Source organism: Medicago sativa, chromosome 3, assembly GCF_051527215.1.
Source record: "Medicago sativa cultivar Bolivia chromosome 3, Bolivia_mono, whole genome shotgun sequence".
Taxonomy (NCBI): Eukaryota; Viridiplantae; Streptophyta; class Magnoliopsida; order Fabales; family Fabaceae; genus Medicago; species Medicago sativa.
This window is the reverse complement of record NC_140751.1, coordinates 21,825,793-21,851,312: the sequence shown is the minus strand read 5'-3', so window position 1 is coordinate 21,851,312 and position 25,520 is coordinate 21,825,793. Positions and strand designations below refer to the sequence as shown.

The 25,520-nt window shown below is 33.5% G+C and overlaps 4 protein-coding genes across 5 annotated transcripts; all 4 read left to right on the top strand.

The window, feature by feature from the left end:
* The first annotated feature begins 8,801 nt into the window (after positions 1 to 8,801).
* LOC146936379 (uncharacterized) lies at positions 8,802 to 10,881 on the top strand. Of its 2 annotated transcripts, XM_085751256.1 has the most exons (6): positions 9,013 to 9,205; positions 9,395 to 9,598; positions 9,706 to 9,842; positions 10,137 to 10,329; positions 10,443 to 10,502; positions 10,590 to 10,881. In XM_085751256.1, the coding sequence occupies exons 2-6, from the start codon at positions 9,398 to 9,400 to the stop codon at positions 10,869 to 10,871; spliced, it is 873 nt and encodes a 290-aa protein (XP_085607382.1). In that variant the 5' UTR covers positions 9,013 to 9,205; positions 9,395 to 9,397; the 3' UTR covers positions 10,872 to 10,881. The 2 variants fall into 2 exon arrangements, 1 of the variants encoding a protein (XP_085607382.1); XR_015030574.1 differs by lacking the exons at positions 9,706 to 9,842; positions 10,137 to 10,329; positions 10,443 to 10,502; positions 10,590 to 10,881 and having other exon boundaries at positions 8,802 to 9,205; positions 9,395 to 9,531.
* Positions 10,882 to 12,307: 1,426 nt separating this feature from the next.
* Positions 12,308 to 15,923, top strand: LOC146936378 (uncharacterized). Its single transcript, XM_085751254.1, has 3 exons — positions 12,308 to 12,750; positions 12,860 to 12,952; positions 14,332 to 15,923. The coding sequence occupies exon 3, from the start codon at positions 14,344 to 14,346 to the stop codon at positions 15,916 to 15,918; it is 1,575 nt and encodes a 524-aa protein (XP_085607380.1). The 5' UTR covers positions 12,308 to 12,750; positions 12,860 to 12,952; positions 14,332 to 14,343; the 3' UTR covers positions 15,919 to 15,923.
* Positions 15,924 to 16,017: 94 nt separating this feature from the next.
* Positions 16,018 to 18,253, top strand: LOC146936377 (uncharacterized). The gene is made up of 4 exons (XM_085751253.1): positions 16,018 to 16,616; positions 16,806 to 17,114; positions 17,202 to 17,289; positions 17,389 to 18,253. Exons 1-4 carry the CDS (start codon positions 16,018 to 16,020, stop codon positions 18,151 to 18,153), a joined length of 1,761 nt encoding a protein of 586 aa, XP_085607379.1. The 3' UTR covers positions 18,154 to 18,253.
* Positions 18,254 to 21,865: 3,612 nt separating this feature from the next.
* Positions 21,866 to 24,886, top strand: LOC146936376 (uncharacterized). Its single transcript, XM_085751255.1, has 8 exons — positions 21,866 to 21,945; positions 22,068 to 22,319; positions 22,407 to 22,613; positions 22,703 to 22,795; positions 22,897 to 23,001; positions 23,092 to 23,463; positions 23,590 to 23,672; positions 24,651 to 24,886. The coding sequence occupies exons 2-8, from the start codon at positions 22,182 to 22,184 to the stop codon at positions 24,718 to 24,720; spliced, it is 1,068 nt and encodes a 355-aa protein (XP_085607381.1). The 5' UTR covers positions 21,866 to 21,945; positions 22,068 to 22,181; the 3' UTR covers positions 24,721 to 24,886.
* Positions 24,887 to 25,520: the final 634 nt, after the last annotated feature.

The following is a 25,520-nucleotide window of genomic DNA, read 5'->3' as shown; positions in this document are numbered from 1 at the left end:
ACAAAAATGGTGTATCAAAAAAAAAAAAGAAATTGAATGATGAAAAAGGGACAAAACATTTAAAATCCGAGTAACTTCAAACTCGATTGTCTCTAAATGTTAAAAATATTCTCTAGTACCTTTGCATTGATTGTTATTCCACAAGGTGAATGATTGAAGGATTGAATTTTGTGCTTTAATTTCCGTAGGAATGCCTAACTCAAATTTTGTGTAGCCTACTTATCCAAATATATCCCACCTTTCACCTAAGCCCCGTTATAACCCTAAAGACCTCAAAAGTGTGTAATGATATTGACTTTGATTGATGTTTGGAAACTTTTCAAGCGTATGGTAATATGTAGACCTGCATGTCGACTGGTAGAACCCTGTTTCAATTTGATGCGAGGAGTTGTGAATTGGTGGATGCGAACAAGTCAAACTAGCTCATCTTTAGCTAGAAGGAGAATGAACTTTTTGGTACTATCGTTTTGTCAGGTAACTGTTATTTTACTGTCGTTTGTCACGGTTGCAAGCAAATTCCTTGAGGACAAGGAATGGTTTAAGTTTGGGGTTGTGATGACATCTTGTCATTACGTAATATTAGGGACTTATTGTGACATTTTGATAGAGTTCTCATGCAATTTATACTGTTCTGGAGTGCAAAAAGCTTAAAATTTGAAGTCTGTTCGAAGGAAATCGCGCCACGCCAATTTCAAGCCGTGCTGCGATTTTTGAAGCAAAATTACGCACTTCCTGTAAAGAGGAAATCGCGGCACGCCTATATACATGGCGCGGCGCGATTTTGATGGGTCAGGCCCATGACTTCTATAAATACTGCACTCAATCTGAAGAACAAGGGTTACGATTTTGGAGAGCAAAGTGCGATTTTGAGACATCAGAGACGGCTAGAAGGGCGATTTCTTCAACCTTGTACCAATTCATGTATGTTTTAATTATTTCATTGATTATGCTATTTGTAAACTCGATTATGAGTAGCTAAATCTCTTAGAGATTAGATCCGAGATGAATCTTTGTAACCCTAATTGACACATGTTGCTGTGAAACTGTATTTTGTTTATGAATTCAATTCTAGTTTATTCAATTCAATTGTTCTTAATGCTTTTTATATCTTGATCACATATAACTTGATTTCGTGAGAATGAATGACCACTGACCATGGCTTTCAACTTAGACCTAATTGAATTGTTCTAATAAACAGGGTTAGTCTAGGAATAGATAATCGTTTGTTAGTGATAATAGGTTAACGTTCGGTAAAACCTTCAAGAATTATTAGACCACCTAAGGAATTAGGGGCTGTAGTTTAAGAAGAGGGTCCTAACTCAAGGGATTGATTAGGGCTATTTTGTTAATCATCGTAAATTAGAAAAGGATTCATAACAAATAGGTGCAGTAGACCAATTAGGGGAACTTAGAGGATTCGACGGATCTGATCTCATCTTTCTCTCATATTTTCTTAATAAATCTTTATTTTCTTTTATTTGATTTCATAAAATCAAACCAAATCTTCCGCCTAGTGGCAAACTAAAAATAAACTTTATACATCCTAATTATATAACGCAATTGAATTATTGAAGTTAAAAACAGTCCTCGTGGGATCGATATTTTTACTACTTCGATAGTATTTGGTGCACTTGCCAAACGTCTATCAATATACAAAGAGAGGTGCTCACAACACAATCAGATACAGACTCTAAGACTTAAGAATTTCTAAGATAAGAACTTTGAGAAACAGAAATTCTAAGTGAATGCAGAACAATTTCAGCAGAGGTTTGGCACTTGTAAAAATGTTGAGAGTCTTTTGTTCAGCATTGCCAAAACTCTAAGTCCTCACTCCTTTATATAGAGGTGTGAAAGAGACGTTGTGAAATTTCCAGCACATCCAAAGAGTCGTTGTTGAAGCTTAATCTTTCACCAATGATCTTTTGCCTGATTTCGTTGTTGTCCTATGAAGTACCAATTTGAAATCCATTCCCATTGTTAAGGAACATCTTTGCAGGCATGGCTGTATTCTGGAGCTGTTTTCTTGTCTTGTAGCGTTGACACAAAACAGAGTAGTGGAGAAGGTGGTTGTACAGTTCGTACATAGTACAATGTCAACGCTTTTGATCCTTTTGCAAGCAAATGCCTTCAAACACCTTTGAAATGACCGTTTCAAAGTTCCACATGTCTTCTGCAGTGTTTTCGAATCCAATAGACAACTTTTGAAGTGTTGCTCATTGAATCTTCAGCTTGTGGTGATAATCAGCTTCTGATGAGCTTTAGCTTCTGATGACGTCGCTTCTGAACTATCCGCTTTTGATGAACTTCAGCTTCTGATGACTTTCAGCTTCTGATGACGTCATCATCATTCTTCAGGAGCACTTCCCTTCAGATGCTTTAAGCTTCCTTTTTGTTGATTCCTTAGCTCTCTTTTTGTTCTTCAGAACCTTTATATGATGTAAATTTTTAACTATGGTCCTGTACACTTGAACAAATATTAGCTAGTGTAATTTAAAATTTTTAATACCTTGTTATCATCTAAACTCTTTAAGGTTCATTGTTAAACACATATTATTCCAACATACTCTTCTTAGCAGGCTCATGTTCATTAAGACTGATCTCATGAACTTTGAGAGAGCTGACAAGATCTTCAACACTTAAAGTGTTTAAATCCTTAGCTTCCTCAATAGAAGTAACCTTAGGTCTCCATCTAGCAGGAAAGCTTCTTAGTATCTTGCTGACATGATCAGAAGCAACATAACACTTCTTCAGTATTTGTAGTCCAGAGACTAAGGTTTGAAACCTTGAGTACATCTACTCAATAGTTTCATCATCCTTCATCTTGAACAACTCATATTGATGAACCAGCATAAGAGCTTTTGCTTCTCTGACTTTCTTGCTACCTTCATAGTTTGCACAAAGAGAAGCAAACATTGCTTTAGCAGTGGATTTGTCACTCATCTTCATATACTCTGCTTTAGGTATAGCAGTGACAAGTGCTCCTCTGATAATATGATGTTTCTTGTAAAGTTTCTTCAGAGCAGGAGTATGTTTCTTTCTGTCAACAGCAGCTCCTTCTTCATCAAGGACCAAGTCACCAACACCATCTTCAAGTATGTCCTATAGTTCTTCATCTAAACCCATGACATAGTTGTAGAAGTTGGTTTTCCACCAAGAAAATTCTTCAGGATCTCCATTGAACTTGGGAATCTTTCCAAAGTTAGATTTCTTGCTATCACCATAGTTATATGGAACAACATTGTTGTGCGCAGGTCCAGCATTGGACGAATCATCAGCCATGTTTTTCTCAGATCTTTCTATGTTACACTGTTAAGTGTTAAGACAACAGACCAAGGCTCTAGATACCAATTGAAGCTGAGAAAAACACAAGAAGGGGGGTTGAATTGTGTTAGCTTTTTTTACGTTTTATCCTAAGCTGAAACTCACTGGCCAGAAGCAAATAGAGACTGCTTCTAAAGTGATGTTCAGGACTAACTTGCAGTGGATTAAAACACACACAGAGAGAGAGAGAGAGAGAGAGAGAGAAAGAAGAAAGACACAAAGCAATTATATAGAGACTTCAAATTGCTCAAGCACACAAGCAAGAGACTTCTGACGCTCCTGAGCACAATCAAGAGACTTCTAATGCTCAAGCACAACTGCAAGAGACTTCTAATCAAACAGAATTACAAAGAAAAATGTTTGAGGTTGAACACTTGATATACAATCAGTGGTGTTCACAATACAAATCAGATACAGACTCTTAAGACTCTAGAATTCCTAAGATATGAACTTTGAAACAGAAATTCGAAGTGAACTTTGAAATGCTGAACAATTTCAGCAGAGTTTTGGCACTTGTAAATTGTAGTTGAGTCTGATACCAATCTCTAAGTCTTCACTCCTGTATATAGAGGTGTGAAAGAGATGTTGTGAAATTGCCAGTACATTAAAAAGAGTCGTTTGAAGCTTGATCAATCACCAATGATCCTTTGCCTGATATGGTAGATGTCCTATGAAGGATCAATTTGAATTGCATTCCCATTGTGAAGGAACATCGTTGCAGGCAGAGCTGTTTTTCTTGTCTTGTAGCAGAGACAAAGTCAGAGTAGTGGAGGTAGTGGTTGTACACTTCGTACAATTGTACTTTTGTCAACGCTTTTTGAAGATAAGCATCCAATGCCTTCAAATCCATTCAAAATGACTGTTGCTTCACATTTCCAGTCTTCCACAATGCTTAGACGACTTCGAATCCATTAAACAGCCCTTGAAGCTTTAAGTCTTGCATTTCCTGATGAAGTATAGCTTCTGGTGATCTTTAGCTTCTGATGAACTTGCTTCTGATGAGATGCTTCTGATGACATCATCACTTCAGGAGCACTTTGTCTTCAGGAGCACTTTTGACTTCAGGAGCACTTTTCTTCAGACGCTTTAAGCTTCCTTTTTGTTGATTCAATAACTCTCTTTTGTTCATCCAGAACCTATTTAAGATGTAAAATTTTTGTCTATGGTCCTGTACAGTTGAACAAATATTAGCTTATCCAATTGACAATTTTTAATACTTTGTTATCATCAAAACTCTCAAAGGTTCATTGTTAAACACATTTTGTTCCAACATTCATAATTCTTCAGATGTTCTTGATTTGCCGTTTTGCAGAATTTCTTCGTGAATTACTTCAAAAAAAACCCCTAAAATTGCTATGTTTCGGAAAAACTAGAATTATAGACTAAAATATAGAAAACATTACAAAAATCCCAAAATCATAGGCAATTTCTCTAATACTCCTTCTTTTTACTGCTAAAATCTACTAAAAATAACTGGAAAAACAAGCTAAGAATAACGTAAGATGACCTATCATCACAACCCCAAACTTAGACTGTTGCTTGTCCTCAAGTAATGAACGAAAAATATAATTTATTCTTTTCATTTTTTCAGGAAAAACATATACCTTTCCGAGAGTTGTGCTTAGGAATCATTCATCACATTTATAGCAGAGCAGCAACTAACTTACCACGGTATATTCAAGCAGGTTCATCATATGTGTTAGATAAACTATCTCAACATTTACCTGGAGAACTCCCATCAACCCAATCTAACAAAAACTCACAAATAGCCTCTGAAATAGTTCCTGACATCATTGTTTCATAAATCCAACAACAACCTTTACCTACACCACAAAAAGTGTCTGAACTATGCACTGATATCATAGTTTCAAAAAATCAACAACAATCAAACTCACCCCACAAATAGCCTCTGATACAACAACTTCTGAACAAGTTGTATCAGAAAACCAAACAACAACAACAACTACATCTGAACAACCCTCTCATCAATCAGTCTTTAATACATCTTCAGTATCAGAAGACAAACCCTTTATTATTCAACCATTACACTTTGTCAAACCTGAAACCATACTTCATCATAACAACATTTATGATGTAAGTGTAATGTTTAGAAACCCCTTGTCACCTAGGAGTCAACCTATCCTGACCTTAGCCACTGATGACAATACAAATGCTATGGAATTATCTGATGATGAAGAAGATATTCCAGAAATCATTGTCACAGAAATCCAAACCATGCTTGTAGCCTCAACAACACACCAAATTACCATTTCACCTCCATTATCCTTAACCTCTAACCTGGTTCTTAGAGAGATGTGCAATAATATTTTCAATGATCTGGAAGATCTTGTGAACTCAAGGAATAAGACTAATCACTTGGAGATTTATGAAGATAAGTGGAATAACCTCAAAGAGCTGGTGAATAAAACTTTTGATGACCTTCTGACCCTGTCCATTCAAGCTCAGAAGCAGGCTCTAAGAAACTGGTTTAAAGAAGTGGTCAAGAGTATGGAAGTTGTGGAGCTCAAAAGTTCAATCAAACAATTATCAGACTCTCCACACTTCATTGATCACACTAAAGAAATTCCTGTAGTAGTCAAGATTGGCCTTGATACTTCCTGGATTACAAGCATGTTTATCAAACCAGAGAAGGTATTAATTAAAAGTCTGAATCTTGATGATCCTGAAGAAGTGAAATTGATTGAGAAGCTGCAAGAAGACCTGTTAGAGCAGAAGATGATTTCTGAGAATTTACAGACTCAATTAGATGAACTTATAGAAGAGAAGAGGACACACAGTTTGAAGCAAGAGGAGCTTGAGAGGAATCTGAAGCTGCAACATGAAGAAGTTATGGCTAAGCAAGAAGCTCTGGGAAAGAGAATTCAGGAGAAAAATTTGGAATCTTTGAGGAAACAAGATGAAAACAATGTTGGGATTGCTGCTATTATGAAGATGATGAAGAATCAGCAATGTTAGACCCTTAGTTACACAACCTTGTTGCTTATGCTTATGATATTTTAGCTTATGATATTATGTGTTTATGCCTCTTACAGCTTTGTCTCTGATACAATATTATTTCTGATGCTTTAATATTTTGTTTTTATTTTATTTTGCATCTGATATATATTGCTTAAAATTATTCATGTTTTTATTCATCTTTTCTTACTTTTTTTCTATCTTTAGTCTTTTTGTTGATGACAAAATGTGGAGTAAGATATAATAACATTTAGGCACTCATTCCACTAAATTAAATAAAATTAATTTAGGAGAATCTTCTTCTCATCTCTTAGTTTTTGGATTTCTTGTGAATTAATTATGAGTGACGTTTTTGTGCTTAAAATGAATTTAAATTGAATAGAACTTAGGGGGAGCTTACAAAACTCACCTTAAGGACTATAAGACTCAAGAGGAGCTTACAAACCTCATACCCTAAAACCAAATTGTTAATTAGATTAACAACGAATGACTACTAATACTAATGTTTGTCATCATCAAAAAGGGGGAGATTGTTTGAACAAAATGTGTTTAACATTGCCTCTTTAAGTTTTCATGATAACAAGGTGTTAAAAGTTCAATTAGATATGCTAATATTTGTTCAGGTGCGCATGACCATAGACTAAAATTTATAAGTCTTAAAACAAGGCATTGGTTCTGAAAGAACAATAAAGAGCACAAGAATTTTCAAGAGAAGCATTGTTGCAAGTCTGAGTCTGAAGACATCTGAGTCCGAAGACCATCAGAAGCTAACTGCCAGATTCTAAAGTCACCTAGAGTCTGAAGTTCGTCAGAATCTGAAGTGAATAACCTGAAGTTAGTTAAATGGATATTTGAAGACACAAGTGTGCAAAAGGAATAGAAGACTAACTCAAAGGCTATCTATTTTAGAGGAATTAGAAAGCATTGGATGCTTATTCACATAGAAAAGATAGTGGAAGGATAATAGTACAATTGTACAACCACCACTTCACTACACCAACATTTCATGCGCATAGTACAAGCAACAGTTGTGTGTCTGCTGGTTAATTCTCCATACAAGGAATGGTTTTCAAATTATTCCTTCCTAGGACATTAATCAAATCAAGCAAAAAATCATTCGTGATTGATCAAGCTTCTAGACCACTTTTTGGTGTGCTGGCACCTTTACAACGTCTCTTTCATAACTCTATATAAAGAAATGAAGACTTGAAGATTAGTAGAGACTCTATAACATTTAAATTGTGCCAAAACTCGTTGTAAATCAAACATTTAGAATTTCTTACCAACTTTCATATCTTAGAAATTCTAGAGTCTTAAGAGTCTGATTTGTTTTGTATTTTGAACACCACTGATTGTATATCAAGTATTCACACCAAACTTATTTATTTGTAATTTGTTTGTTTAGAAGTTTCTTGCTTTTTTGCTTGAGCATAGGAAATCTCTTGCTTGTGTGCTTGAGTATTTGAAGTCTCTTGCTTGTTTGCTTGAGCATTTGTAATCAAATTGAATTATAGTGAAAATCTCCTTGGAAGTGCAAGGAAGACTGGACTACTTCTGGATTGTGGAATGAACCAGGATAATTGCTTTGCGTCTTTTTCTTCTCTCTTTTTATCTTTACTCACTACTACAAAATATATATTTTACATCATAGGGATTTTAGTTTTCACATCAGTGGCAAAATAACTGAAGGAAAACATACACATTGTGAATTTTTACATCAGTTGAAATATGCACATGAGGGGAATTCTTAATAGCATGGACCATTTACATCAGTGGATTATTGGAATGAAGGGAAAAAAACGCGGTGGCATTTTCGCAATATGAGTAAAAACTTTGTCTATTTTTTTTCACATCATTGGGTGAGAAATGCCTGATGTAAAACCACACTTTTACTTTGACCTTATCCTTTCATGTATCGTAATCCACTTTCCCTTCACTCATTCAATCACCGTTCCATTCACTTTCCCTTTCACTACACAATCCACCACCGTCCTCTTCTTCTTGTTCTTGTTCGATTTTCTGCTCAATCAATCGCAGCGCAGCCTTGGTCAATTCACCACCGTCCTCTTCTTGTTCGATTTTTTTTAGGGTTTCAAAGAACAACAACACACCAAAACACTCGCGACGTTCTCAACTTTCTCGTGATTTCTGCTCTCAACTTTCTCTCTCGCGACGTTCCTCTTCCTTCTCACCTTCTCGATTCCATTTCTTCCATTCGCGATCTGTTCTTCAATTCGTTTCTGGGTTTTCTCAAGGTGAGTTTCTAGGTCGATTCCGTACTTCCAGTTCGTTTCAAGTTCTGATTTTGAGAGGTTTGCTGAGGTTTTAGCTGGGTTCGATTGGATTTCTGGATTTTCTCTCTGATTTAGATTTCTGACTAGCTTCTGCACTATCAAACAATTCTGTTTATTTTTGTTGTTGGTTGTTGTTGTTGTTTGGCTGATTGTGATTGTTGCTATATGCTTCTTTGCTTACTCTCTTAACAATTGCGAATTTGTTTGTGTTTGAGCAGGATGGAATCACAGATTAAGCACGCTCAAGTTGAGAAAGTTATGGGTCGTACTGGATCCAGAGGACAGGTCACTCAGGTTAGAGTCAAGATTCTGCATGAGAATCGCTACATCATGAGGAATGTGAAGGGCCCCATTGGAGAAGGAGATGTCATTGCCCTACTTGAGTCTGAGAGAGAAGCAAGAAGACTCCGATAGAAGAGTAGCTTTTCTCAATGGTTTGGTGCAAGATATAATAAAGCAATGATTGTAAAATAGCCATAACTTATTTATGTTATTTTGCTTGTCTTCCACACTATATTGTTTTAACTGTTGAATGATATGGTTAGTTGAATTGTACCAGTGATTGTAGGGATTCAGAAGGCAATTACGCTGAAGATTATGTTGGGTCAAACAAGGTATACTATGATGTGTTGCTGTTATATTTGTATAACTTCACAACAATGCTTTTTTTTTTTGTGTGAAGGCGTTTTAAATTGAAGTCACAATATCATGATATAAATTAGTGACTAAAATTAATTTTGTCGAGAATTCTCTTTGCTCACTATTGCAACTTATTCTTCAACTAATGATCAAACTCAAATCAGGTGATGCTCATCAAAGCATTGATGGCTGCTCATGATATCCTGCTTGAAGATCTGAGAAGAATAAGCACAGGCATTGACCAAGCTATTGATTTGACTGAAATCGCGTTTGAATCAGATGATACAAAATGGTTTGATTCAACTCCACCAGCACGTGTCCAAAGTATTGATGGTGAACAATCACCTCAGCTGCCTGATAGGGAAGAAGTCAGTGTCGTGGTCCTATTCTTTCAATGTCAATGTTGTCATTATTTGTTTCTTCTTTGTGTTTTATGCTATTTGCTAATTTAATACTTAAATCTTTTCTTAAACAGGATGCTACTCATAATATCAATTATCTAACCGAGAAATCAGTTCAACCTTTTTCTTGGGATGATCATTTGTTAAACTCTTTTCAGTCTCTAGCGAATCAGCTCTTATATCTCTGGAATGTATTTCTGAAATTCCACAAGTTTGTTCACCTATGTCTAAATAATTATTTAAGTTTGACATTTAAATCCTTGTAGCACTTTTTTTCCATAAATCATTGTTTCTTCTTCAGTTTTACATTTCATTCTGATCATAATAACATACTGAAAACTATATTGATAATTTTTTCTTGGTTTGAGATTTATATTTGGCATATTATAATTTTTAATGCAAGGTTTCTATTAGCAACATGAAGGCATAGCAAGAATGTTATCTTGTGAGAAAAGGTGCAAACTTTGAGCTTAACATCTCTTTTCAATCCTATTCCTTTACTCAGGGAAAACAAAACAAAAATACTTGAATTTCTGCGCAAATCCTGGGCAGTTGATCGGGGAACTGAATGGTCAATATGGATGGTGTACTCAAAGGTTGCGATGCCGCATCAATATATGCACAACAAAGTTGAGGGGACATCATTGCACCATAGCTTACACAGAAGTTCATTAAATACAAGAAGGCTGATCGATGATGTAATTATCTATTATATGTTGTACAAGATTCAAAAAATTTATTATTGTCTGCTCTGTTTGAAATTAACTATTATATTCTTCAAATATGTTATTTCTTTTTTTCTTCTGTTCAGCCTATTCAAACTGCAATAATGCGTGCAGAACTTCATAGGCGAGGTATATCACAAATGAGGGTAAGTGATTGTGTTTGTCTAGAATAATTTATGATCTTCCTGTTTCGGCTAGCTGACTGGAATTTATAACATATGATTTCGATGCAGATCAACAATCGGGCGCTTCAAGACATATATATATTTGGAGATCCTTTGCTTGTTCCTATTATTATCGTAGAACGCGTGACAAACGTGTACCGTTCTGCCAGTTTGAATTCAAACTTCATTTCTGTGGAGAATGATGCAAGGCATGTCCTAACCAATGGTTCCAGGTCCACAAACAAGTTTAGTGGGAGTATCCAGCAAAATGGGCATGTTTTGAGAGTAATTGTTTTTGTTCATGGGTTTCAGGCATGTTTCGCACACCTGCAGTCTCTTATATCTTCTTGATCTGTCTTTGGTTTTCTTTCCTTATCTTGTTACTTCGTCACCTTCAATTTGTAGGATTTGCAAACTACTATCTTGGGCCCCTTGTTTATATTTTTTTGTGATGTTAAATTTTGATCCTAATATTACTTTTAGCACTAACCACCAAAGGCTTATACCACCAAGGCTTAGGGGACAATTTCATTGAGTTCATGAGTATTTAATTTCACAAAGCAAACAAGTGTTGTACATTGTAATCTTGTTTTAAAGCACTTATTGTTAGGTATGTTGAAGTGCCTAAATGAATACCGACCATCTTGTGAATCCGAAAAATATAAATATCACCCTTTTTAATGGACATTCAAGTTATACAGCTCTGAAATGTGATCCTAGGTGTGGATGTATAAATGTTCCCTTCAATAAACTTTCGCTAAATCATTAGTGACCTATAAGTGACATGGCTTTTTTTATGTTTTAATCTTGATCATTTATGATAAGATCCAATGGTCAAGATTAACTCTTCTCATTTTCGTATAAAAATATCTATCTCACTTGATATATCTCTCTTACACACACAGACACACACACTGCTAGCTATATATTTATGCAACTTTGCCTTTAAACTTGATCAGTTTTCAAGAAGACCTAGACTCGGCACAGGAAATAGAGACGAGAGCACAGCCATACAATCTGACTGCGCGCTGTGATGGGACTGCAATTCTCATTCTATACGGTCTTCCAAGGTAATAATTCGATGTTTTTGTTACTTTTACAACTTGTATAACAAGCACAAACAATTCCTCCTAGTTGCAGACTGTTAGACCCAGATAATATTTTACGTTTGTCAGAAGCACTGTGTTTTACATGGTACACAATTTATATCTGGTTATTAATCTGAAACTTACATGGCTGAATAAAAAAAGAGGTGCTAAAATTGCTTCCCCCTTGATATCCATGGGGTTTAGCTTTTGTGAATGAGTCCATGAAAGAACCTTTGCGTTCTTTTGCAGTTAGGAAATAGAAATAAGATATTTAGCAGCGACTTTTTCTCATCGACAATCAATTTGTTGTCAATAATATGCCTATAGCAACGACTTATTTAAGTCGTTGTATTAAGTTGTTTTTTTTCACAACAATTTCGTTATCGTTGGGAAAAATGACTTATTCCAACAACAATTATTATCGTTGGAAATAATACAATTTTTTGATATACATATAGCAACGACTTATTTAAGTCGTTGTAATAAATTAATTTTTGTCACAACAATTTTGTTATCGTTGCTAAAAATGATTTATCCCAACAACAAATATTATCGTTGGAAATTTATATGCATATAGCAACGACTTATTTAAGTCGTTGTAATAAGTTTTGTTTTTCCTAAAATAAGTTTTTTTTTTTTCACAACAATTTCGCTATCGCTGGCAAAAATAACTTATCCCAACAACAATTATTACTGTTGGAAATAATATAATTTTGTAAAGTCTATTAAGTTTATCCAAATTGGTAGACTTTTTTTTATATTTTTAAGGAATCCAAGTTTGTAGACTTGTTCATTGCCACTTAGTTTTAAACTGTAATTTTGTTCTATAAAAAAGGATATGGAGGACAAGCATCACATATGTTGCAACTAATTAATATTAAAAAAAAAAATCAAAGAACACGTATTAGGAAGAAAAGAAAAAAAAAAACTAAAATTCACCCCAACAAACATTGAGAAAAAAAATGTTTCACGTGACATAAAAACAAAACAAAAGAAAAAGAAGAAACTAAGACTTCTCCCTCTTTCTCTTCTTTCTCGCCAGCCATCTCTAACCCCAACCCTCAACCCATTCTTTCACTCAAATTTCTCCATGCATGTCTTTTATTCAAGCTTCTTCTCCACCTAACTGAAGGAATCAAAGGGTAAGTTGAAGGAATTTTTCTATCCCCTTTTCTTCTCTCAACTTTTCCCTCAAAATCTCATGATTTTGTGTTGAATTTTTGTTGTATTAACTGAAAATTGCGATGACAGGGATCAGTATAGAAGGAATTGGAAAAGGCAAGGAGGTTTTAGAGAAAAAAGTAGAAGTTGGAGGCCTTAGACATCAAGAGAAGCTAATTTGAGGTGAGTTCCCTAATTAGGCTTAAATTTCTTAGTTAGGGGATGTAGATTGAATTATGATGAAGAGATATTAGATTGTGTACGATAATTGAAATCTCATGAGCAAATATTAGATTATGTGAATAATCCTGCTGAAGTAACAAAAGGGTCAACAAAACACTTATGATGCAAGGGAGAGTCTATAGCTCAATAACGTCAGAAAGCTCAAAAAGTGATTATTTACGAAATTGATAGCAAGGGAAAGTCTATACCTCAAAAGGGTCAAGATCAAGGAACTGTATTACTTTTGTAATAAGAAAACTGTTTACCAGGTGAGATGTACCTTATCAAAACCTCCAAAATTATGCATCGTATCAAAATAAAAAGAAAAGATAGCAGTATAAGAAAAGCTATTAGTTTTCTAGTAGCAAAAGTTGGATGAAAAATCCAATCTAATACATTAATAATAACAAAAACTACTTTTCATTCTTTGAAAACCAATTTAGAGAGATATGCAAGTTCATACAAGCATACAAACATCAAAGATAATGATCTTTGCACAATGATCTTTAACTTTTCCAGTATCAAATATTAACACGCACATGCATTTTACTTATGCTTTGATTGAGAAATTAAAATTGAAAAATGCATATGTTGTTCACATTAAAATCGAATCAAAACCATACAAAGCAAGCCATAGTTGTGAACTAGATAAACGCGAATGCAAGAATCAACGAATCTGGTTGTATAATAACTAAGAATAACATAGCAATTTCTCAAGCAAGCATTCAATCGACCATTACTAATTGAAACAAAGGCTTGAATCAAAATTAGACAATTATTAGATAATTGGTGATTGGATTATTAATTTAATTTCCTGGACTATATATGTATATATAGTGAGCTGCTGTGTGCTTTTAGAGGGCTGTTTTGAGGGTTGCTGTTTTGGATTTTGTGGTTCTGTTTTTTCTGTTTTGGCAGCGTAGTGCCCTTGGCAATCATGCTAGAGGTGCTTTGTGTTTTCTGGCTGGGCAGCAGGGCCTGTTTTCATGAGGTTATATTGTTGAGGTGTTGGTTTTTTGTCTTGGGCCGCCTTTTAGCTCATACGCTTGGGTGTTGTATTGCGTTTTTTTGGACCAAATTATTTTATGAGAATTACTTTTGAATATTTTAAGTTAAATTTATGATTTGTTTCCATTAGGTTTATAACACATTGAAATAAAAACAAGCTTTTAATGCATTGAATTTGTCACATATTTTTAATGTTGTGCATATTTTATGATTGAGAATTATGTTTTTTATGGTGAATTTGTCACATTCTTATGAGAATTATATTTTGTATAGTCAATGTTTCATTTGTCACATATTTTTAATGTTGTGCATATTTTATTTTTGAATCGCAGGATCGTGTGATAATGCCTAAACAAAATAAAAGATGGATCAACCTTAAAGATAGAAGTTTACCGGAGTATTTAAAAGGAATGGATGACTTTTTAGACTTTGCTTTTTCTGGGCCCAACCCTCCAAACACAATCAGGTGTCCCTGTTGTAGATGCAATAATATTAAATTTAAGACAAGAAGTGAAGTGGATCGTCATTTACTTGATTTTGGATTTGAACCAAGTTATGATAATTGGGAGTATCATGGAGAATCGTCGGATGATTCATCAAGTGACAGTGATTTGAAGGATGCAGATGACATTGGCTGTGGTGCTGATCATGAAAGGAGCGATGATGCTCAGACGTTCAACATGCTTTATGACATGCATCAGTCATTTAATGCGAATAGAGAAAATGTGTTTGATCATCCTACATCTAGTAATAGCAATGAAGAGCCAAATAAGGAAGCTAAAAGATTTTATGGATTGGTAAAAGATGCTGAACAAACATTATATCCAGGTTGTAAAAAATTCTCCAAATTATCTTTTATTATACGCCTTTTTCAAATGAAATGTCTGTATGGATGGAGCAATACCTCACTTGACTCACTTCTAAAGCTATTGGCTGAAGCTTTTCCCGAAGGTAATGTGCTTCCTGACTCAATGTATGAGGTTAGAAAGATTATCAAGGATCTTGGACTTGATTATGTCAAGATAGATGCTTGTGATAATGATTGTATTTTGTATAGAGGAGAAGACTATGAAAATCTTAATGAGTGTCCTATTTGTAAGAAAAGTAGATGGCAGAAAGATAAGAAGAAAAATGTCCCTAATAAGATACTTCGCTACTTTCCCATAAAACCAAGACTACAAAGGTTATTTATGTCAAAACAAATTGCAGAAGACATGACTTGGCATAAGAAGAAGAAAATTGATGATGGGGTTTTAAGACACCCAGCTGACTCTTTGACTTGGAAAAGATTTGATGATCAACATAAATCTTTCTCTAAAGATGCACGTAATGTGAGACTTGGCCTATCATCAGATGGTTTTAACCCTTTTGGTATGATGAGCACCAATTATAGTATGTGGCCTGTGGTTTTAGTTCCTTACAATTTACCTCCCTGGTTATGCATGAAACAACCCAATCTTATGTTATCGTTACTTATTCCCGGTAAAAATAGTCCTGGAAATGACATTGATGTTTACCTTCAGCCACTAATCGATGACTTAAAAGAGTTATGGGATGTGGGTATTGAAACATATGATGCTTTTTCAAGATGTAATTTTCAATTGCGTGCAGCCTTGTTATGGACCATTAGTGATTTTCCAGGTTATGCGATGCTTTCGGGATGGAGTACTAAAGGAGCACTAGCTTGTCCTTGTTGCAATAAAGATACTACCTCTTGTCATTTAAAATATAGTTTCAAGCAATGCTACATGGGCCACCGTAAATTTTTACCCAGTGACCACCCGTGGCGTAAAAATAAGAGCTCATTTGATAATACAAGGGAGGTTAGACAGGCACCACAGCCATTGACTGGAGAGGAGGTCATAGCACAACATGAAAAAATACAGCCGGTTATCTTCGGTAAAACTAAACAAAAATGAAAGAGAGAGGAAGGGGAAAAGCATAATTGGAAGAAAAAAAGTATATTTTTCGAATTACCTTATTGGAGGACTGTATTGTTAAGGCACAATCTAGATGTGATGCACATAGAAAAAAATATTTGTGAAAGTGTTATTGGAACATTGTTGAATATTGAAGGCAAAACAAAAGATACTTTCAAGTCTCGAATGGATTTGAAGCACATGGGATTCAAGAAGCCACTTCATCTTATTAGGAATGGAGATAAGTATACCATGCCCCCAGCACGTTACACAATGTCAGCGGCAGAAAAGATTAAATTTTGTCAAGTGTTGAAAGATATCAGGTTTCCCGATGCTTATGCCTCAAATATTAGTCGTCGTGTAAATGTAAATGAATGCAAGATTTCAGGACTTAAAAGTCATGATTACCATGTCCTTCTTGAGAGAATCATTCCACTTGCCATAAGAGGATTACTTCCGAAAGATGCGTGTGACCCATTAATTGAATTGTCTTTTTTCTTTGGTGAGTTGTGCTCTACAGAGTTAAAAGTGGATGAATTGGAGAGGTTAGAAAAGAATATTGCAGTGACTCTTTGTAAACTAGAGCGCATTTTTCCACCGTCTTTTTTTGATGTTATGGTTCATTTATCGATTCATTTGGCAAATGAAGCAAAGCTCGGAGGTCCAGTTCAATATAGATGGATGTATCCTGTTGAAAGGTTAGTTTACATAACATTTTGATGTCTGCATTTTAATAAATCTCTCTCTCTCTTTCTCTCTCTCTCTCTCTCTCTCTCTCTCTATATATATATATGTGTGTGTGTGTGTGTGTGTGTGTGTGTGTGTGTGTGTGTGTGTGTGTGTGTGTGTGTGTGTATGTAGATGTATGATTATGTATTTACCTGTAGATTTTTACGAGTACTAAAAAATTATGTGCGTAACAAAGCACGTCCAGAAGGTTCCATAGCAGAAGGGTATGTAGCTGAAGAGTGTATGGCATTATTATGTGCAAGATATTTGATTGATATGGATTCTAGATTAAATCGACCAGATAGATATATGGACTATGTAAGTGATGATTGCACAAATTTATCCGTGTTTAAAAACAATGGCCGGCACATTGTGGGAGAGTCTTGGGAAAACATGAGCCTTTCTGAAATTCAACAAGCTCATTTTTACATATTACAAAATTGCGAGGAAGTTAGACTTTGGATCGAGTAAGTATGTTTACTCTAATTTTTAATTAATATAAAAATTATAATTAATAGTATTTCTAATTAAGTTGTATATTTTAACAACGCTAGGGAGCACATGATGAAGGTAAGAAATGAAAATAATAGAAATGTTGAAAAGAGGCACATGGAGCAATTTCCCAAATGGTTTGAAAATGAGGTAACATTCATCTATTATGAGAATTTGATGGCATTAATGTTATATTGCTAACTTAAACATCCTTTTATCAATTGAATTTTTTTAAACAATATTATGCAGGTTATTCGATTACAACAATTACAAGATGGAAGGATCAATGACCAACTAGTTGCATTATCAAGAGGGCCAGATTCTCGGGTACTAAATCATAATGGGTACATTCTTAATGGTTTCAAATTTCGTACACAGAGTGTTGAACAACACTTAAAAACCCAAAATAGTGGTGTGGTGGTGAAAGGTGATGAGTTGACAGGACATATTGACTATTATGGCATGATTCAAAAAATCACCGAAATAAGATATTTAGATAATAACTTTGTGATATTATTTAAATGTGACTGGTTCGAGGCTCCTTCTCAAGTTCGAAATCAAGGCAGAGGATATAAAAAAGATGAGTATGGATTTATTAGTGTCGATATCACAAAGTTATATTACGCAAATGATCCATTTGTCCTAGGTTCTCAAGCTGAGTTGGTTTATTATGTGAAGGAGAACGCCAATAAAAATTGGTATACGGTGGTAAAAGTCAAACCCAGAAATTTTTTTGATTTTCCACAAGAAGAAGATGGCTCAGATGCATATCAGTTGAATGAGTTCACCAATACAGATATAGCAATAGAAGCATCTTTAGTGGACCAAGGAGATGTTTTAAATAGGGATGATATTGGTGGAACATGCTTAGATGAACATATTGTTATCAAAGAAGAAGAGTCCAAAGAATCAGTCAATGCAAATGCAAGTGATTCTGATACTGATGATTTTGAAGTTGAATATTCCACGGATGAGGATGATTACTCAGAGAATGTAGATTCTGACTCAGAATAAAAAGATATTTTTACGCAATAAAAGAATTTTTTTGGGATTATCTATTTTGTAAATCTTGTATTGCTTAATTACAATTTCAGTTGACATGATGATTTATGTATTGCTTATTTCTTCAAACAAAAATTATGAATAGCATAAGCCATAAAAACAAAATGAGGTATATTTGCATATACAAATCAAAGGAATGATTATTATAATCAGACACTTTGTGTTAGGTATGCCACTCGGCAGGGATACTTTTGGCTTTGCTTTCGAATTTTGTCTTTGTTTGTTTTTTAACTTCACTTTCATCCATTCTAGGCACATCTTGGGCTTCATAGGGATTTTTTATTGATATTTAATTTGGGTTCTTAGAAAAAACAGATAAATTAAATTCTATTATAGTTCCTTTAAATATCTTAAATAAAAAAAGGTTAAGTAGGCTTTTTTTTAAAGGATGTTAAGTAAGGTTTGCTCCTTATTAATATCTTAAATGCTATATGTGGTTCCTTTAAAAAATTCATCAAGTTTTGGTCATCTAAATGTTTTCATCACGACTTTTGTTTTCTGTTTTTAAGTAAACTCATGTACGATTCATATTTTTTAAAGAAATTTTATAAAGATGTTTAGAATATTATAACAATTTTTCCAACGAAAATTCATATTTAATCCATCCATTGTTAAAAAATATTAAATTTGTGAAAAAAATCCAATAATATGGAAAGATCTTTTTACGCAATAAAAGAATTTTATCGGGATTATCGGTTTTGTAAATCTTGTATTGCTCAATTACAATTTCAATCGACATGATTTATGTATTACTTATTTCTTCAAACAAATATTATGAATAGCATAAACCATAATAGCAAAATGAGGTATATTTGCAATGACTAAAATCGATGAAAAGATTTTTATATTATAAATACTAAAAGCAAACATTGATATATTAAATGAGGGAGTGGGAGCGGTTGACGCTATTAAATTTTGGGAACGAATGCGGCATAAAGTCGGTAACACAGAAAGTATCTCTTTATGGAGTGTTCCTTGGTTAGTGAAGTTCTTTTGTGGAGTAGATTTAGGCGCCGGAGGGTTAGGAAGTTCTTTTGTGAAGTTCTTTTATGGTAGCTGAAATGAGTATGTTAGGTTGGAGGGTTGATGGAAGGGGTTGGAAGTGGCGACGGAGACTGTTCGCTAGGGAAGAGGAGCAGGTAGTGCAGTGTGATTCTCTATTCGATAACATTTTTTTCATGCATGATAATGTTTTGCATAAGTGGATTCGGAAACATGATCATGATGTTGACTATTGTGTAAATTGTATTTATAGTATTCTCAATCAGAATGACGAAATGGGTAACAATTTGCATAACGACATAATTTGAAACAAAGCAGTGCCTCCAAGTGTCGCTTCTTGCTTGGAGGCTTTTTAATAAACAGATTCCCACCATGTGGGATAATTTGACTCATCGGGAAGTTGTTTTGTTAGTCTCGTTGTTGCATTCACGTGGCTACGAGAATGAGTAATCAATTAACTATCTATCTATTTATGGAGTGTAATTTTAATAAAGTATTTGGCATCTTCATATCTTTGATGGTTGTTGATTTATGCAATTCAAGATGTTTAATGTTTGATTTTCATTATTAGTGGTTTAATCGGTCACTTTGTATTAGGTATATGCCACTCAGGAGTGATGCTTTTGGCTTTGCTTTCGAATTTTGCCTTTGTTTGTTTTTTTACTTGACTTTGATCCATTCTAGGCACATCTTGTACTTCATAATAAGGATTTTTCAATTATTTTAATTGGGTTCTTTAAAAACAGATATATTAAATTTTATTTATAGTTCCTTTAAATATCTTAAATAAAAAATGGTTAATAAGTTTTTTTTAGAGAAGGTTAAGTAAGTTTTGCTCCCTATAAATATCTTAAATTCTATTTATAGTTCCTTTAAAAAATTCAGCAAAGTTTTGGTCCTCTAAATGTTCTTCATCACGGCTTTTGTTTTTTGTTTTTAAGTAAACTCTTATGTACAAGATGTTTAAAGATGTTTTATAAAAATGTTGAATATCATAATAATTGCTCCGACAAAATCATATTTAATTCATCCATTGTTAAAAAAAATAAATTTGTGCAAAAAAATTCTATAATATCCAAAACAAAACTCCATAAAATAATTTAAAATTTCAAAAAATACATATGATTTTATTTAAAAGTAGGGAGTAAGAAAAAATTGTGATAAAAAACATTTGGGAGCCAATATATATATATATATATATATATATATATATATATATATATATATATTATGTAACCAAAATCTCATCTATGGAAAAAGTTAACGATTGCTCCCGGAACACTTTTTAAACACTTAAAGTGGCAAGATTTTATGAAAGTTTGTGCATTTATTATATTGGAAATTAAAGCCTTTTTTTTAATAATTTCTTTAATAAAAATGCTTAAAGAGTGTCCTGGGACTATGAGAAATGTTTGTTTTTTTTAAGAAAAGACTATAAGAAATGTTAACGAGTGTCCCAGACACTTTTTAAACACCTAATAGCCATAAACTTATTTAACAAAAAAACTTAATAGAATTATAATTTTTAACAAAAAATTGGCGGCATTGTTTAGCGCTAAAATAATTGAGCACTTTCTCTAACTCTTCGGTAACTGATACCCATTATCTCCTTCTACTCAAACATATACCCACTAACGTTTCTTCAGTGAAAGCAAGAAACTCTGCACAATATGGAGGTAATGAGAGAGACCAAGCAACGCTAGAGTATTTTGCAGATTCAGATAAATCGCCTTCAAATCTCTTTCAATTTCTTGCAGATTCATAGTTCCCATTCGAATTTCTTTCACATTCAGAATTCAAATTTCTTCCCCAGGTAAGTATTTTGCTGCATCTGAAATATAGTTTGATTTCTTGAATCATTTACATGCTACGTTTTTCCTTTGATCAATTTTGGTAAAATGTTTGATTGCATGAATGGGTTGTTTATGGGTTTGTCAATGATTTGTTTCCGCTGGCTTTCTCTCTCGATCAAAATCTAGGGTTATTTTTGTTTGACCGTGAATGTTGCTAAAAGGGGAAGAATTGGGGATATGAATGAATTGTGGGATCCGGGGGATTGCCTTTTAAGGTAGTGGAGTCCGAAGGATTGCCTATTGCGGTTATTTTAGCGTAGTGGGGTTTGTTTGGTTCAAGGGATTGGGGGCTGTTGCTGTTTTATTTCTGCAGGGTCTGTTAGCAGTTTCTGTTGTTTTCTGATACTGCTTTTGTTAACCTGTTGTGGTGAATCGGCAAGGCCTGTGGTTTTTTGCTCCTTCTGGTGGAATGTTCAGCTGTTACTAGGCTGCAATCCTGGGTTTCAGCTGCTGTTCTGTTATTTAAGTGGTGGATAATGATTAGTTTTAGCTATGGTTGTGTATTTTGGTGGGTTTCATCAGATTACAAGGCCATAACTTGTTACCGTCACAGTTTCGTTTATTTGGGGGATTGTTTTCTGCCCCTATTGTTTCTCTATTACTACTGCTTGTATTTTTCATTACTTGGATGTGTTGTTTAATAAATTTTGCAGTTATGAAAAAAAATTACTCATGTCACAATATCAAAGTTAGCGTTGTGTTCGGTGTCTGTATATCTATGTGTCGTTGCTTCATAGACAAGTTGTGCTGATATGGTTTTGTTCGTGATAATTATTTGATGATTTAATATAATGTTATTTATTTTATTTAGTTATGGCACCCCCAAATCATGATTCAGAGACACAACTTCCAAATTCTTCAAATAACAATATAAGTCAACATCAAGAAGGTACTTAATTGATTTTCTTACTTTAATTTTTATTGTTCATATACTATTTGTTCTTATATTTTTATCTTGAAATTTCACATTATACTTCTCTTCATTTTCTTTTTTGATTAAAAATGCTACAGAATGTTCTAATGCACAAAAAGTTGGAAGGGGAAGAACTATTGGCTTAAGTGTTGCAAAAAAGAAAAAAAAAGAGCGCTACTGGAAAATTGCATGTTGTTATTCCGACAGATAAAATGGTAGCTGTTGGATCAGGAGCTGCTAATTTTGTGACTGAGATCTCTATTGTTGTCCTAAAAAATGCACCTTTTAATGTCAAGAAATGGAGAAAAATTCCACAAGAGACAGAAAACAAGATAGTAGCAAAAGTTTTGGTAAATCATAATCTTGTGCCTTTTTATTTTATTTGATTGCTTTTATAGAGTACTCACTATAGTTTTCATTTTAATTGTTGAGTGCAGGATACTTTTGATATTGATAATACAAAGCATAACAGAGATGTTATTATTGATACTGCTAAAAGACTATATCGAAATCATAGATGCAGATTTCATAAACACTTTAGCCAATACAAGACAAATGAGATAGCTTTGGAACATAAACCAGATGATTTAAGTGACGAAGATTGGAAGTACTTGGTAGATTATTTTTCAAGTCCTGAATTCAAGGTATGTTTGTGTTAGATTTACTATATAAATATAGGTAATTTAATTCTATATGTAAACATCTACTATATTTCTACTTGTGTTATTTACAGGAAATTAGTAACAGGAACAAATCGAATAAATCTAAACAAGTTATTAATCATAGATGTGGAAGGAAGTCATTTCAAGCTGTTAGCTATGACGCGGTAAAATATAAAATATCAAATCTCCTTTTTTTTGGTATATTTGTCATTGACTTGATAACTTATATGTATTATATTTTGTGATGATGAAAATTTGCTTTTAGAGAGATCCTGAAACCAAAAAGGAGCCCAACTATAAGGATTTATGGAGAATGACTCACACAAACAACAATGGAGAATGGATAAATGATGCTTCTAAGGAAGTTCATGTATGACATCCTTTTTTGATTTGTTAAACATATATAATTGTGATTAATTTTTTATTCTAGTTTTAATTTATAATTTACATTTTTAAATAGATGAAGGTTGAAGAAACTTCTTCAGTTTACTTAGAAGCTGGATATGCTGATAAAGATGTTATTGCGAATACTGCTTTTGAAGCAGTTGTGGGAGAGCGATCGGGATATTGTCGTGGCTTAGGAGCTGGAATTAAACCCCAAAAAGGAAAGTCTGTCACAGGTTTGCAAGAACAATTAGAAAAGGAGCGTGAAAATAGACAAGATATAGAGATGAAGTTAAAAGAAGTAGAGACTCAACTCGAAAAGGAGCGAAACATGAGAGAAGAAATGACAGCAAAATTTGAAGAGAGTCAAAGGCAACTAGAAGAAAAGATGGAGAAACAATTTGAGGAAAAAATGGCAAATATGTTTAGTCAAATGATGAATTTCCAAGTAAGTATATAAATAACCGTAGTTGGTGCAAAAATATAATAAATTTTTAATTTTTTATTATATATTAAAATCTCTTTGTTTATTTTATTAAATTTGTCATGGGTGTTATTTTGAACATTTTTACAGGGTATCGGTGGACAATTTTCTAGTGCACTTAATATAATGTCTGGAGTTGTTCACAAGGATAATAACACGACTTCAGAGAAATTGTAAGTAATTTTTCTTGACTTTTAGCATACAATTTTGTCCAAATTTTATTTCGAGTTGAGATGGATTGGTGGAGACACGATTTGATGCATTTGTGAAGATATTCTAATTGAGAATTCGTTTTAGCAATTCGTTTTTGTGCTCAACTGTGATGTTCATTTTGGTGTGGTAGTGATTACTGTTATGGTGCAGTAGTGATTACTTTGGCCACTGTTTTCCTTGTTTTTAGTGGTGTTCTGCTGTGTAGTTTTTCTGTTCAACTGGCTTTTGGCCTTTTATGTATACTGCCCTCTTGCCCTGTAGGAATTGCTAGTGCCGAGCAAGCACGCGTAAAATTGCTTCCATTGTTTCACAGTGTGTGGTTTATGATTTTAGTTAGATGCTATTGTAACTATCTATGTGAGTTCAAATTTGAAAAGTTATATTTGGTATTAGTTCATAATGCCTAGATGTCGGTAAATGGTGATGATGTTATGTTATGAATTGAACACATCTATGTTGGATAGTTAGTGTTGAAGCTTATACTGAATAATAGTAAATTCAAGTATGTGTAATGTTAAGTAAATTTGTTGGACTATCAAAGTTGAATCGTTGTGGTATCATGTACTTTTTTTCCTAAGAATCAATGGCTTATTTTGGAAGTATAATGTAGTAAGCATTTGTGGATGGTGCATCCCACACTACTATGCTTTGTAATGAATCTAAAAACTTGGTGTTTGTTTCTGCACTCCTACATTATTTTTGTTTGCTGGTTTGACATAGCTAAATACAAGTTTGGATTTGGTTAAGATACACATAATGAATATATGCTGAAGTTGGTGGATTAATGCTTCAGCTTGTTATTGTTTTTTGGGTTTTGCTAATTTGACAGACACATTTGAAACATATTCTATATGATATTTGTTTTATGCTTTTCTTCCATTCATTAATTGTATAAAAAAAACACATTAAATATTAATTCGACTATGTTGAAATTGCAGGTCAAGTAAGGATGATTCAACTGCTTCACAAAAGAAGATTCAAAGAAAAGCTACAAAAAAGAAGAATTAATATTGTTGTGGAGCCACAATTTTATTTGTTATATTTGTTAAGTTTTGAAATTTTTAGTTTTTCTTTTTTATGAGAAAACCATTTATGATTATTAGTTTTTGTGTTAAGGATAATTTATGGCATTTTATATTTTTAATGTTATAGTACTTTGCATATTTACATTAAACTTGTTCATTTTTTACATTAAAAATATTATGACTTTTTTTTTTTTGAAGAAAAAAAATATTATGACTTATATTCTAATGTAATTTACTTTTGAATAGTTATGACGATTTAAATTACAAATGTGATTGACACTAATTTTATTAGAAAATAAAAGTCAAAAATAATCATTTTTATTAAATGACATAGGTTGTTGGGAAATGTAATTTATACCAACTACTCTGGTTGTTGCGATTAATAGAAAATAGCAGCAATTTGTATTGTTGACAAAACACAACTTACCGCAACAACTTTAGTTGTTGAGGAAAATACTTAATCGCAACGAATAATTATTGTGACATTAATAAAAAATAGCAGCAATTTGTATTGTTGGCAAAAAAGAACTTATCACAACAACTTTAGTTGTTGGAGAAAATACTTTATCGCAACGAGTATAGTCATTGTGACATGTGACATAAGTCAACAATAGTTGTAGTTGCAAAAACATTAGTTTTCACAGCGACATCAAGTGTTGTTGCAAAACTTTTCGCAACAGCACTTATGCCAACGACATGCAGCGATATTTTTTTCGCTGGGAAAAGCACATTTCGCAGCAACTTTTCATTTTTCTCAACGACACATGTCGCTGCCAAAAACCT

Coding starts and splice junctions, on each gene's coding strand:
- LOC146936377 (XM_085751253.1), top strand. CDS start 16,018: ATGCACATAGAAAAAAATATTTGTGAAAGTGTTATTGGAACATTGTTG. Junction 16,617..16,805: donor TGGATGTATCCTGTTGAAAG/GTTAGTTTACAT, acceptor ATTTACCTGTAG/ATTTTTACGAGTACTAAAAA. Junction 17,115..17,201: donor GAAGTTAGACTTTGGATCGA/GTAAGTATGTTT, acceptor TAACAACGCTAG/GGAGCACATGATGAAGGTAA.
- LOC146936379 (XM_085751256.1), top strand. CDS start 9,398: ATGCTCATCAAAGCATTGATGGCTGCTCATGATATCCTGCTTGAAGAT. Junction 9,599..9,705: donor AGCTGCCTGATAGGGAAGAA/GTCAGTGTCGTG, acceptor TTTCTTAAACAG/GATGCTACTCATAATATCAA. Junction 10,503..10,589: donor GAGGTATATCACAAATGAGG/GTAAGTGATTGT, acceptor ATTTCGATGCAG/ATCAACAATCGGGCGCTTCA.
- LOC146936378 (XM_085751254.1), top strand. CDS start 14,344: ATGCCTAAACAAAATAAAAGATGGATCAACCTTAAAGATAGAAGTTTA.
- LOC146936376 (XM_085751255.1), top strand. CDS start 22,182: ATGGTAGCTGTTGGATCAGGAGCTGCTAATTTTGTGACTGAGATCTCT. Junction 22,614..22,702: donor TTTCAAGTCCTGAATTCAAG/GTATGTTTGTGT, acceptor TGTTATTTACAG/GAAATTAGTAACAGGAACAA. Junction 23,464..23,589: donor GTCAAATGATGAATTTCCAA/GTAAGTATATAA, acceptor ACATTTTTACAG/GGTATCGGTGGACAATTTTC.